Here is an 11,737-nt window from a genome sequence, read left to right as displayed (position 1 = left end):
TGAAGCGATTCAACCAATTATAGAATTAATTGTTAATACAAATTAGTATTATATTGAAACATACATTTGGTCATCAAATATGTATTAAGTTATGACTTGTTGAATGTTTCTTAACACTGACTCACCGGACAGCAGCGACGATGCCCCGCGATTCAAAAGCTTGCTTCAACGCGAGATGAACCACACCGTCGTTTTGCACGGGGCTCAGAGAACACGTCGAATACACAACTGCTCCTCCCACTTTTACCAGGCCGAGAGCGCTCCTGGTTAACCAATAAAGCATTTTCTTATAAATTATTCTCAATAATTTGAATGGATTTGTGAACACGAGTCTGATCACGATGTTTATTATGTCTGTATATTTTTATAGGTGAAATGTTGATTCCCTGCCGAAGCGCAGCAGATTTTATTGTTTATTTTCTCTTTTTGAAAATTCCGCATATTAGTGCATACAAATATTTTCTTTTTTCACAGTTCTCTCGTATGCGTGCGCAAAATATTGCAATTGACGTTTGACCTCTAATCTAGGTCACAGATGAAAATTCGAAATTTGGGGCTCGTCACCTGTGGAATTGTATTCTTATGCTAGTTTAAATTTTCATGCATATCGATTGAGGATAGGCCGAATAATATCGTTCGGAAATTGTGCAATTTGAGAGGATGCCTTGTACGAGCAACCATGTATGTACGTTACATAACCTTGCTGAGATAAGACACTGTGTTGGACTGACGGTATATATGCTGACCCCTTAGATGAGATTCTTATGCAGCAGTAGGTGGTGTGTTCTTTGGAATAATTTTATGCTTACACTAGCAATTGTGATTGCAGTTCTGGAAGCCGCAGTCGTTCCTTAATCCTGTCAGCTCGGAATATATTGTTGTCTTCGATTTTCGTTACCGACAGCCTATCTGTCGTACACGGCACATCTACTAACACCTGGAATAATAATATACAGGTTGACACCTAAAGATCTAAGTTACACTTAACTTAGATCTCTATAGCACTCTATAGGAGTCTCTTTGAATTAGCGATAAAATATCATCTGTTTTACACTACATGTTCACATAGTCAACTAAGCAACGGCGCGTCTAGCCTGTTCCCATAACACGATTATCTGTCGTGACTGTGTCAGTCGATTATAAGTCTGGCTAGTCTCGTTGTGTAGAGAGTAATGTCCAGAATGAGTCTGTTTCAATCCATTTTGCAGTAAAAATAAACAAACCGGATTGGTTAAAATTAAGTAACACTTTCACGTATATTTTGATGATTTCGACTTAAGAACTGTTATTCCAACTGATTCAATTAAACAGTCAGTAGTTAACAGTACAACTGGCCATCAGTGACCTGTTTGTTTACTTTTCTGTATAATGGATTCAAGCGGACTATACTTCCAAGACGGGGAGAAAAGGACGCTACCGAGGAAACAGTAGTGCTGATTTAAACGGCTGAAATAATCGCGCTTAACTCAAGATGACTTGTGGATATTGATACAAAATAAATAATTGGTATTTTCTTTTTCATTGTACTGACATCAAATAAGGTGATGTCGATAAGGATTTTGAGTTTTTCGTGAATTTAGAAGTTTCGTATAGTCCATTTATTTAGGTATTTAACTAAATGTAAACAGTCTTTATACATCTTTTTATTGAAACATATGCTTTACAAATCGATAGGTATAAAAATAGGCATGCAATTTCAGATGAAGCCAAGTATTTGTATTTTGTATTTGAAGGTAAGTAGAAATCATTTCATAAATGTACAATTATTTCATTAAATATACATCTCAAGAATGTTTAGATTTAGTTAAGTACCTAAACAGATGGACTATATAATAAAAGTTATTCGATTTCTACCCTCACAATGTGTACACATAATAATTTCTATAGTAACTTATCTGAATTACATGGCAAATGAAATAATTTTATTTTTTTTATAGTGAAATGGCATTTACAACTGCTGTTTTGCGAAAAATAGAAAAGAAAAGTGATTATGCAAGTGGACGGGTGCTTGTGTGTGAATGTTTAAGGTTTTGGTGAGAGGATGGATTCACATCTGTCTTCTGTGAATTATTAATACAACTTGTCTACTTATGAATTTCACAGTACCTTGGTATTTTGCTGTAATGCTGTGAATTTTATAAAATAAGTAAATAAATAAATTATATTCGTCAAAATAAAAATCGTCTTTGAAAGCGACTTTATTCGTAAGGGCGCGTGTCCACGCTAAGAAAAGTCCCCGAGTCTAAGCAAGAATTCATGTCGTTTCTGCACAAGGCGTAGGACAAGAAAAAAATGTACTGTAACATTTTACCCTATACACGTCTGTCCGAAAGCATTCGTATCGTGTACATTTTCTCGTCTGCAACAGGCACGACATGTTTTCGTGGCTAGTTCTTGTCCTGTACAAGACCATTCTCATCTTTTCTTAGCAGACACGTGGAATTTCTTAGCGTGTACACGCGCCCTAACGAATTTGTAAATAATAATTATTCGCGTTTAGAAGGGTCCTGAAAGCGGTAGTATATGTCTACAGTACAATATCTATTCATCGACTATACCTTATCGAAACCATTATCATCAGTGAACACCCGGCCATCGACTCGTGAGGTTAGAACTCGCTCACGCCATCTGTTGCTCGTCTCGAAATCGAACAGGTAGTCTTTGAAGGTTCGTATTGTTCTAAAATCACAGAAGACAGAAAATATATGAATAAATTTGTGTTGAGCGATAGTACCCCAGTGGGATACCCATTGTATTATACCATTAATCCATTGTAATAGTTGGATAAAAATGGCTAAGTCTGGCGAATTGCATTATTAATTTTTGTGACGACGCCTGTTGCTGATTTATATTTGTGTCTTCCTGACGAAGCCTACGTTGCGGATTGACTTAATTATGTAATTAATTTAGTTTTTACATGAATTTAATTGTATTGTAATAACAAATTTTTCGTTGAGTACATTTGTGAATAATAGGTTTTGTTTTTTATAATATCAAGTGGCGGGACGAATAAGTCGTGTGCCTGGTAGTTAGCCACACGCCTGCCCATAACAGTTGCAGTGTTACTGAGAGCTTTAAATCATAAAAATCTAGGGGCACCGCCACTGCGCCCGTTACCCTGAGACATAATTAGTTGACAAGTCCCATGTAATTTCACCAGCACCCTTACCCTTCAAAACCGGAACACAGTAATGCTAACATCACTGCTTGGCGGCAGAAATAGGTAAGGTGGCAGTACTTCCCAGGACGAACTCTTTCACAAGGAGCTCTACTGCTTACAAATTGTAACAATACTTATACAAATATACAAATGGTAGCAATAAATACTTCTCACTAATAGTGAAGGAAAACATCGTAATGAAACGAAGATAGTACACAACTATTTTGCATTGAATAGTATATTTAGCATCAGCCAGGAGCGTGGCCGAGTAGCTGAATATTCGGCCTAATTAACGCACGTACGCAATTTTTTTTATCATACCAAGTGACGTGCAGTTCAAATGCAATTGGACCAACAGCATTAAAACTGCAAATTTGCAGTCGGAGTGCAGTTGAAATGCAGACTGTCTGTCTAGAGCCTTACGCGCGTTGAACGCTTGTCATGTGAACATGCTTATTATCAGACTATAATAAGATCTAAATATATATAGATTTTTTTTATTAGGAGGTGGATGTAATAGACTCACCTATTACTCCTAGAGATAGACACGTCATTGCAGACAATGACATCGGGCAGCAACGTCTGCAGAGCGACCAACGCTTTGCCGCCCGGCGCCGAACACAGATCCAGCACTCTATCACCAGGAGTCAGGCAGAGTGCCAGCACTGCTAACACACTGCCGCCGTCCATTGGATAATAGTTGAAGACGCCTGAAAATAATGACAATTGTATTTTTTATATTCGTGAAGTTGCAAAAGGGCAGCGGCATGCACAAGGATAGGCAGGTCCGAATCACTGTCGAGTATACGGCCGCCAACGTCGGTGCTGACTGTGCAAAGTGCGACGAAGGTTTGACGAACTTACAGATTTATTCACGCTTAATCCAAAGCTCCAAAAAAAAATTAAAAATAAAAACATAATAATAATAGCGCACACACTCAACATAGGAAATATGGGAAAGGCTTAGCGACCAGTTACACGACCGAAATTTTTTGCGCGCGCGGCGACCGCCCTGTTCTGCCGGGTTCACGAGTCGTGCGTTTTTCGCTTGATTGCGTGACTCGCTTTGCGCATACGCAAAGATCAGACTGTTCACGAGTTGCTCGCTTGCGCAGGCGGCTTGCTTTGCATTGGATTTTTTTTTGCGTTGCGTGAGTTTGATATGTACTAAGCTTGATATTTCAACGCAAGCAACAAGGAACGTTTGCGGAGGACAGCACCACTGGGCGATCACAGAGCAGCAGCCGATTCGAGAGTGCCGCGCATGCGCGCAAGTCTCTCCGCAACGCAAAGCGGAAGTCTCGTGAACGCCTTTGCGTACATTAACGGCGAATCTGAATTCAATTTACTAGGCGACAACATTTAAATTCCTCTGGATAATACAACCGCGCGGTCGCCGCGTAGACAAAAGACAAGTCAGCCTCGACCAGGGATGGTCATTAAAGTTAGAACGTAAAAGTTAAAAAAACAGAGCGTACTTTGCTATGACTTATTACTGATTATTAGGCATATACAACGGGTACACCAACACACAGACATAGGTAATCGGCTATTTTTTTTTATGGATTGAGCATTTAACCTCCAGCTCACCTGATGAAAAGTGACGATGGGGTCGATGATGGAGGATACACCTATGTAATGCCTATTCACTCTCGCCTTGAAAAGGTCCCGGTTAAAATGCTGCCATATAAATGTGGAAGTGTAACACCATGAGCGAATTAACTAATAATATCTAAAGCATGTTAATTTGTAATTAAATAATAGTGATCACATTGTGTTAAATAAACAATTTTTCAATAAACAATATTGCATCCTTGAGAGTTTTCTGTAAATATGATTGAATTCAAGAGATAATTAATGTTTTGTGATTAATGATAAGTGTTTTAATCTTTATACATATGTATATATATACACTTGTATATATACCAAGTGACGGGGCGAACAAGTCGTGCATCTGGTGGAAAGCGACATGTCTGTCCATATCAGTTGCAGTATCACTCAGAGGTTAAATCGCTAAGATCTAAGGGGCACTGAGACATAAGTTTAGAAGTTCCATGTGCCTGTAATTTCACCAGCACCCTTACCCTTCAAAACCGGAACGCAGTAATGCTCATATTACCTTTTGGCGGCAGAAATAAGTAAGGCGGCAGTGCTTCCCTGGACGAACGCTTTCACAAGGAGCTCTGCTGCAACTATTACTTTGCTACTGCTTCTCATTAGTACCTGTCTGTCCTCTCTTTGGTTCAGGGAACATGCTCCATTCGCTGTCCATTTCATAAGTATACACCTTCAAATGTTCTGGATACTTGAACTCACTTTCTTGTTCTATGACCAGTGGAAAATCTTTGCCTTCTGAAAATAGATAAAACTGTGACCATTCAAACTCGTTATTCAAACATCAGACAAGGTGAACCATAAAGAATCTCATACTCACGGGAATAATAAGAATAATGCGAAGACTCTGGAATCCAATCATCCATTCCTTTGAGTTTCGTGGCTGGCAGGTATTGGTACAGGGCCCCAGCAGAGATGCCCATTGAAGGATCTATAATACGGGACTCATCAGTCATAGTTCCAGCTAAGGACTGCTCTAGGGTCTGTTCAGATGGCCTGCAAAAATTTATGGAAAAAAATTATCTAATAAATAATAATGTAAAAAAAATTCTCTCTCTTCAATCCAGCTGGACTAGAACCAGGGACATTTTTTCGCCTAACGCGAGCTATTGCACTCCCAACAACGAGTTAGCAGACCTCAAGGCCTCTCCACACTCGCGCGCGAAAACAAGAAAAAAAAAGAATCGTGGCAAGAATTGCCACAGTTCCACACCCGCAGAGGTACGCAACTGGTTCACCGTATAGTTCGCGCGCTTGACGAAGATAAGACGCCGAAGTTTCTGTTGCTGCTGCGGGACTACTTTTAAGCACGTTCAAATCGTCAACAATAAAAATACAAACACAACCGTCTGAGGCACTTACTTATCGGCAACTGACTGAGCCGCACGCGAATCTGGAGCCTTGTCGCATTCACGCCAAATTGGCGCTTCCGAAACCCTTTGGTGCGGAACAAAATACCGATACCGACAACAATCGGGAACGAGTCGCGAAGCCTCGAAGAATATGCGAATGGGATCCATACTCATGCTTCGCGGGTAGTTTACGGCTTCGCGCGCGAGTGTGGAGAGGCCATAACGAATTTCTCTATGTTCTCACTACAGATTTTTGTTTTTGGTTTTAACGTTTTTTTTTTGCCGTAGCGCCACTTGTGAGAAAACTACTCCTATGAAAGCTAAAGCTTCTGACGACTGTTTTTGTTGCAAAAAAAGGTAACACTTCTGTCAGTTTGATGATGAGATGTTCTCCAATTTATTTGATGTTTTGGGGAAGAAAGAGCGTGAAGTCTATTTAATACAAAAATTAGTAATTGATATAATTAGGTTTCATTTTCAAGCTCCTCAAATGTTTTCTCAAAATTAATTATTTTCCACAAAAAACAAATAATACTTTATGTAAAGAGGGTAGTAAAATTGAAAAAAAATACGAACCAAAATATTCATAAATTTTTGTGTTCCACTTGTTTTATAAATTTGGTACTTTGGGTTTTGTTGAAAAAGAAAAAGGGATGTACATATATACAAGATACCAGCCCGTTGCACCAAGTACCAAGATATATACAAGATGGGCAAAAGGGGAGACAATGGCGTAAATCCTCCCAAAAGTGATATCAGTGCCCAGTACTGGTCTTATGTGGGATGCGTCGGCGTAACGCAGATGTCTAGGTTGTCCGACAAATCTCACCCACTGAAGATAAACAATGGTAGCAATTCACACTTTTCCTCCAGAAATTTAATACAGTAAATGCTGGTACCTGTTATGTCTACATCATAGGTTAAATTTCTTACTAGGAACAGATTTATTTCATTTTCAGATTTAACTTGCATACATTGTCAGTGTGAATTTACTGGATTTATTTTTTGCCAGATATTAACATCCAAGGGTACATAACAATTTTATTATGCAAGGCAAAATAATACGGTCAGTTGTGACTTGTAAAGAATCTGAATCGTTGGATGGTTTGAAAGAACCAAATACAGTGGTGGACACATAATTAAAGACACTTAGAGAATATTATTTTTTCAAAGTTTACTTATCCTATATTTTTTTATTATAATGCAATAGGAGCTTGCAATATTATTTAAATTATTCTAACGGGTATCGTGAAATGTTTGAAATGAAATAAAGAGAACGAAGATGTCGTATTTTAAATGTTTATTAAGTTTCTTTAATTACACCGTTATAAACTAATACAAAAGCTTGGCCAACTAATTAAAGACACACAAATCATGTAACTGCAAAAAAAATATTACAAATGTTAAAACGAATTTGAGTATAAAATTAGTTTCAGATGTATAATAAGAAAATAAAAGCACGTTGTTAATATTTTGTCGCATGTCCTTTAGCAGCAATGACAGCCCGACACCGCCTCGGCATAGAAGCAATCAAATTATTGCAAGTTTCAATCGAAATCTGTTCCCATGCCTCTTTAAATGCCGTGTATAATTGATGCACGTTACTTGTACGTTTTTTTGCAACCATTTTCTTCACACGGGACCACAAGTTTTCGATCGGGTTAATGTCAGGACTATACGGTGGCCAATCCAAAACTGTTACTGATTGGCTTCTAAGAAATTCTTTGACCACTGCTGAAGTGTGTTTGGGATCATTATCATGTTGAAAAGTCCATATCACCGGCAAATGATCCTCGGCATAAGGTAACATGGTGTTTTCTAAAATATTTTTATATTGAAATTTATCCATGTTACCTTCTATTTTTTTAATAGGTCCCACACCGTGACCAGAAAAACATCCCCAAACTTTGATACTACCCCCTCCATGTTTAACAGTTTTTTTTGTGTATTTTGGATCCATTTGTTTTTTTGAAGGACGCCACACGTAAACTTTTCCATCAGAGTTAACCATATTTATTTTAGTTTCGTCAGAAAAAAGCACATTTTTCCACTGTCGCTCTGTCCAATGTGCATATTTTTTGGCAAACAGCAATCTGGTTTTGATGTTTTCTTTCTTCAAAAGGGGTACCTACCTTCCGAGAAATTCTTCCAAACAAGTTTGCCTCACATAATCGCCTTCTCACCGTTCTTGCAGACACTCCTCTAGATTCCTCTGCACCAAATACTTCCAAGCGAATGACTTCTGATCCTTTGAAAGGGTCTTTTTTAGCCAACAATTATATTCTTGTGTCTTCTCGCAGGGTTGTTTTTCGCGGTCTAGGTTTCCTAGGCACATTTTCCGTAGTGTTAAATTTCTTAAAATGCCGGATAGCGTTCATTACCATATCTTTCGAGCATCGCAAGTGTTCTGCAATTTTCCTATATGACCACCCTTTTTCATAAAAAATCAGAATTATCTTCCTTGGAAGGATCGCAACTTTTGCTTTTTCCCATAATATTTCAATTTAAATTTCACAATAAACTTAGAGCACGGCTAAAACTGAGTGAGATTTTGCGTATCACGAAAATTCGCTCAATATTAGAAAAAATCAGTGCTCTTTTTTATTTTTTATTTCAAGTTTAGAACACGAAATACGCACTGTCTTTAATTAGATGGCCAGCAGCTAATGTATCGAAAAAGTTTGAATGATATTTGAAACAGGAACTATGTAAACTCTTTTTAGTTAAACTTTGATACTGTTCTCATTTAAAAAAATATATGATGTCAGTGTATGTAAAATGACTATTAAAATGGAATTGATACCTATCTTGGGTCTCTAAATATCATTTAATTTGTTGTATGTGGTCAACATCAAGGGTGTCTTTAATTATGTGACCACCACTGTATATGCAATTTCAACCTGAAAAAAATGTTTCATAAAATATACTTAGAATATAATATTTATTTACTTTGTAATTCTTACATGTGTAATGGTTCCTGAATATCTTCCTCTCTACTCCTTAATGTAACATTGTTCACTTCAACTTTCTCTGGAAGGTCCCCTTCAGGGTAGATATTTGACAGTTCACCACTCTGTAACTTGCCAGTATATTGTTCTAATCTGTTATTACTTTCTAATGATACACTTGTTTCTGCCGGGTTATACTGATTGTTGAACTCTCGCTGTACTGACATTAGGTTTTTTAGACAATGTGCACCTGTAGTCACAAAGTAGAAAACAACTTTTTTTGCAATTGGGATAAATACATTAGTGTTGATTGCAGTAGTTTTTCTATTACTGTTAAAGTTACAGCCTTAAATGGACTTGTATCTGTAAAACCCGTACTTTGTTGTGTGATGTGTAGTGTTGAGTCATGGAAAAATTGTCATTTTCAAAAAATCATGTTATTCAGAAAAATAAAGATTTTTCCAGATAATTTTCAATTTAATTTTCCATATTTGGCGTTGACACCTGTCACAATTTTTTCGCTGTTGTGAAATCATTTCAAATCTCATTTTTCGTTAAGTGGCTTAAACCTATACAACTTTAATTTACAGGTAATTCATGCTAAATAAAACTTCAAAACATATTTTTAAATGTAGAACATAATATGAGCCTTTTAAATTATATTTTTCCAATTTTACAAATTTTTTGGTAATTTCCCAGAAATATTTCCACTATTTGTAATTTTTGGAAAATTACCCAACTTTTTAAACTTAAAATTACAGTATTACAAAAATTAAAATTACAGTAAAATTCAGTAAGTATGTCCCACTCTGCTCTCCTCATAACTAACTAACGCATTTGCAACTAACTTCCAAGATATTGGCACCTCTAAAATTTTTGTAAATAAAAAATGTCAATTGTGCTGATTTTGTTTAAGTGCGAGGCCAGACGAGCATAATTTTGTGAGTTGTGTAGTTTGAGTTGCGTAGTAGGTGAGGGAAGGGGTCACGTTGGTAATGATGCGCATGAGTATAGACGTTTCATGCGAAAGTGTTCAATAACTATGGAGATTAGAATATAAATAATTGAACAACTTACTTGATTGTTATTAATAGTCTTAATGATTATCACTATTTTCAGGCTTCTTACTAAGGGAAAATAAAAAGAAGTTATACAGTGGTAAAAAGCCTGAAATTAGTGATAATCATTTAGTGAATAACCACGAAAGCCTCAAAATCTTTATTATTAGTCTTTCCTCTGGACTGATGGCTCGTCTCTTATTTATATCTGACTTAGTAATAAAAGGTTTTACTTGGAATGTGGTAGTACTTAACAAATTGATCTGGATGTTCACATAAACTTGTATATAATATATGAAACTGCCCTTTACTCGTTTCATATTGAATGGATTTATCCAGCTTCTTTTTCTAACATCGTCTTCTAATGCTTCATAAATGCCTACTATTTTTAATGGATCCATAATACTATCACGACACAAACACCCCATATAAACGCTTAAAATCAACTGAATAAAATATGTTCATCTGGCGCTAAAACCTAATTTCGGTCAAGCGCAAAACTGTGCAACTCAAAAAACGCAACTCACAACTCACAAAATTACGCTTGTCTGGCCTCACCCTAACAGTAAAACTGAAACTAAATAAGATATTTAAAAAATCTATTTGAGGGTTGTAGGCTTTAGCTCGTTTTGCTGAACTCAGATTTGTTAATAAGTCAATTTCGCTAAGAATGACGATTACGTTAGTTATGATAAGAAAAGGTAGCTAATTACAGCTGCAGCAACATTGTAATTACAGGTAAAAATTAATTCTAACCTCTATTAGTAAGATATTCTTCGGTCTCCTCAGCATCTCCATAATTGTTTATAACAGCAACGTACTTGCATCGCCGTAATAGAGCTTCCCTAATTGGTTTCCATTGTTCGCCAAATACAGACCCGTAGAAGTCATCAAAATGGTTTAAAGCCTTGGATTTAGGGCTATTTTTCTGTTTATCCTGAAAGGAAGCAGTGATCTTTAATCACGAATACGGCAATTTATAATGTAGTACGTCTATTTAGTCATTTACACTTGAAAATAATGAACTTACCGGGTGAGTTTTCGATTTGTATCTGGCTTGAAGCACTAAATAAGTAATAGGACGAGTGTTTTTACCTATATTTGTAAAGTGAAACATTTTATTTTCTAGAAACCGTATGAAAACATGAAAGTGAGGTTACGTGTGCCGAAATGATAAAATTTGAACTTGACGTTTAAACCAGAATTGCCATAGCTAAATAATCAAAATTCCCGAAAATCAAGGTAATTTTTCTGTTATAGATATTATTAAACATAAATCAAAATAAATCAATCTTTCAAATTGAAATAATAATTCTGATACTCAAAATTAAACCATTTATTCTATGCAAATGTTGCAATATAAGCGAGACATGTGCGATGTTGAACAAAATATAAATATCATTCATAAATAAATAGTGTTGACATCGCTAATTTGTATTCGATTGATAAAAAAAATGGTAAAATTTTAGAATCCCTGCATTATAATCTTGAACGCATCATGAGAAATGTCAAAATTGACATTGTGTGAAAGAGACAGCAGTATATATATTTCTCGCTTGCTCCTATGCGCGCGAACCTGAAAGTTTAGTATTGATTTGTTTACAA

General features: G+C 36.4%; 1 protein-coding gene across 1 annotated transcript; it reads right to left on the bottom strand.

Moving 5' to 3' along the window:
- Positions 1-73: 73 nt before the first annotated feature.
- Positions 74-11,249, bottom strand: LOC113231498. The gene is given in 9 exon segments (XM_026465823.1): positions 74-263; positions 810-937; positions 2,559-2,679; positions 3,687-3,870; positions 5,384-5,512; positions 5,595-5,770; positions 9,090-9,324; positions 10,889-11,069; positions 11,163-11,249. Coding segments are annotated over 9 exon segments (1,431 nt in total).
- Positions 11,250-11,737: the final 488 nt, after the last annotated feature.

This window comes from Hyposmocoma kahamanoa, unplaced genomic scaffold (assembly GCF_003589595.1).
Source record: "Hyposmocoma kahamanoa isolate Upper Pololo Valley unplaced genomic scaffold, ASM358959v1 65, whole genome shotgun sequence".
Lineage (NCBI taxonomy): Eukaryota > Metazoa > Arthropoda > Insecta > Lepidoptera > Cosmopterigidae > Hyposmocoma > Hyposmocoma kahamanoa.
This window is presented reverse-complemented; position numbering and strand designations above follow the sequence as displayed.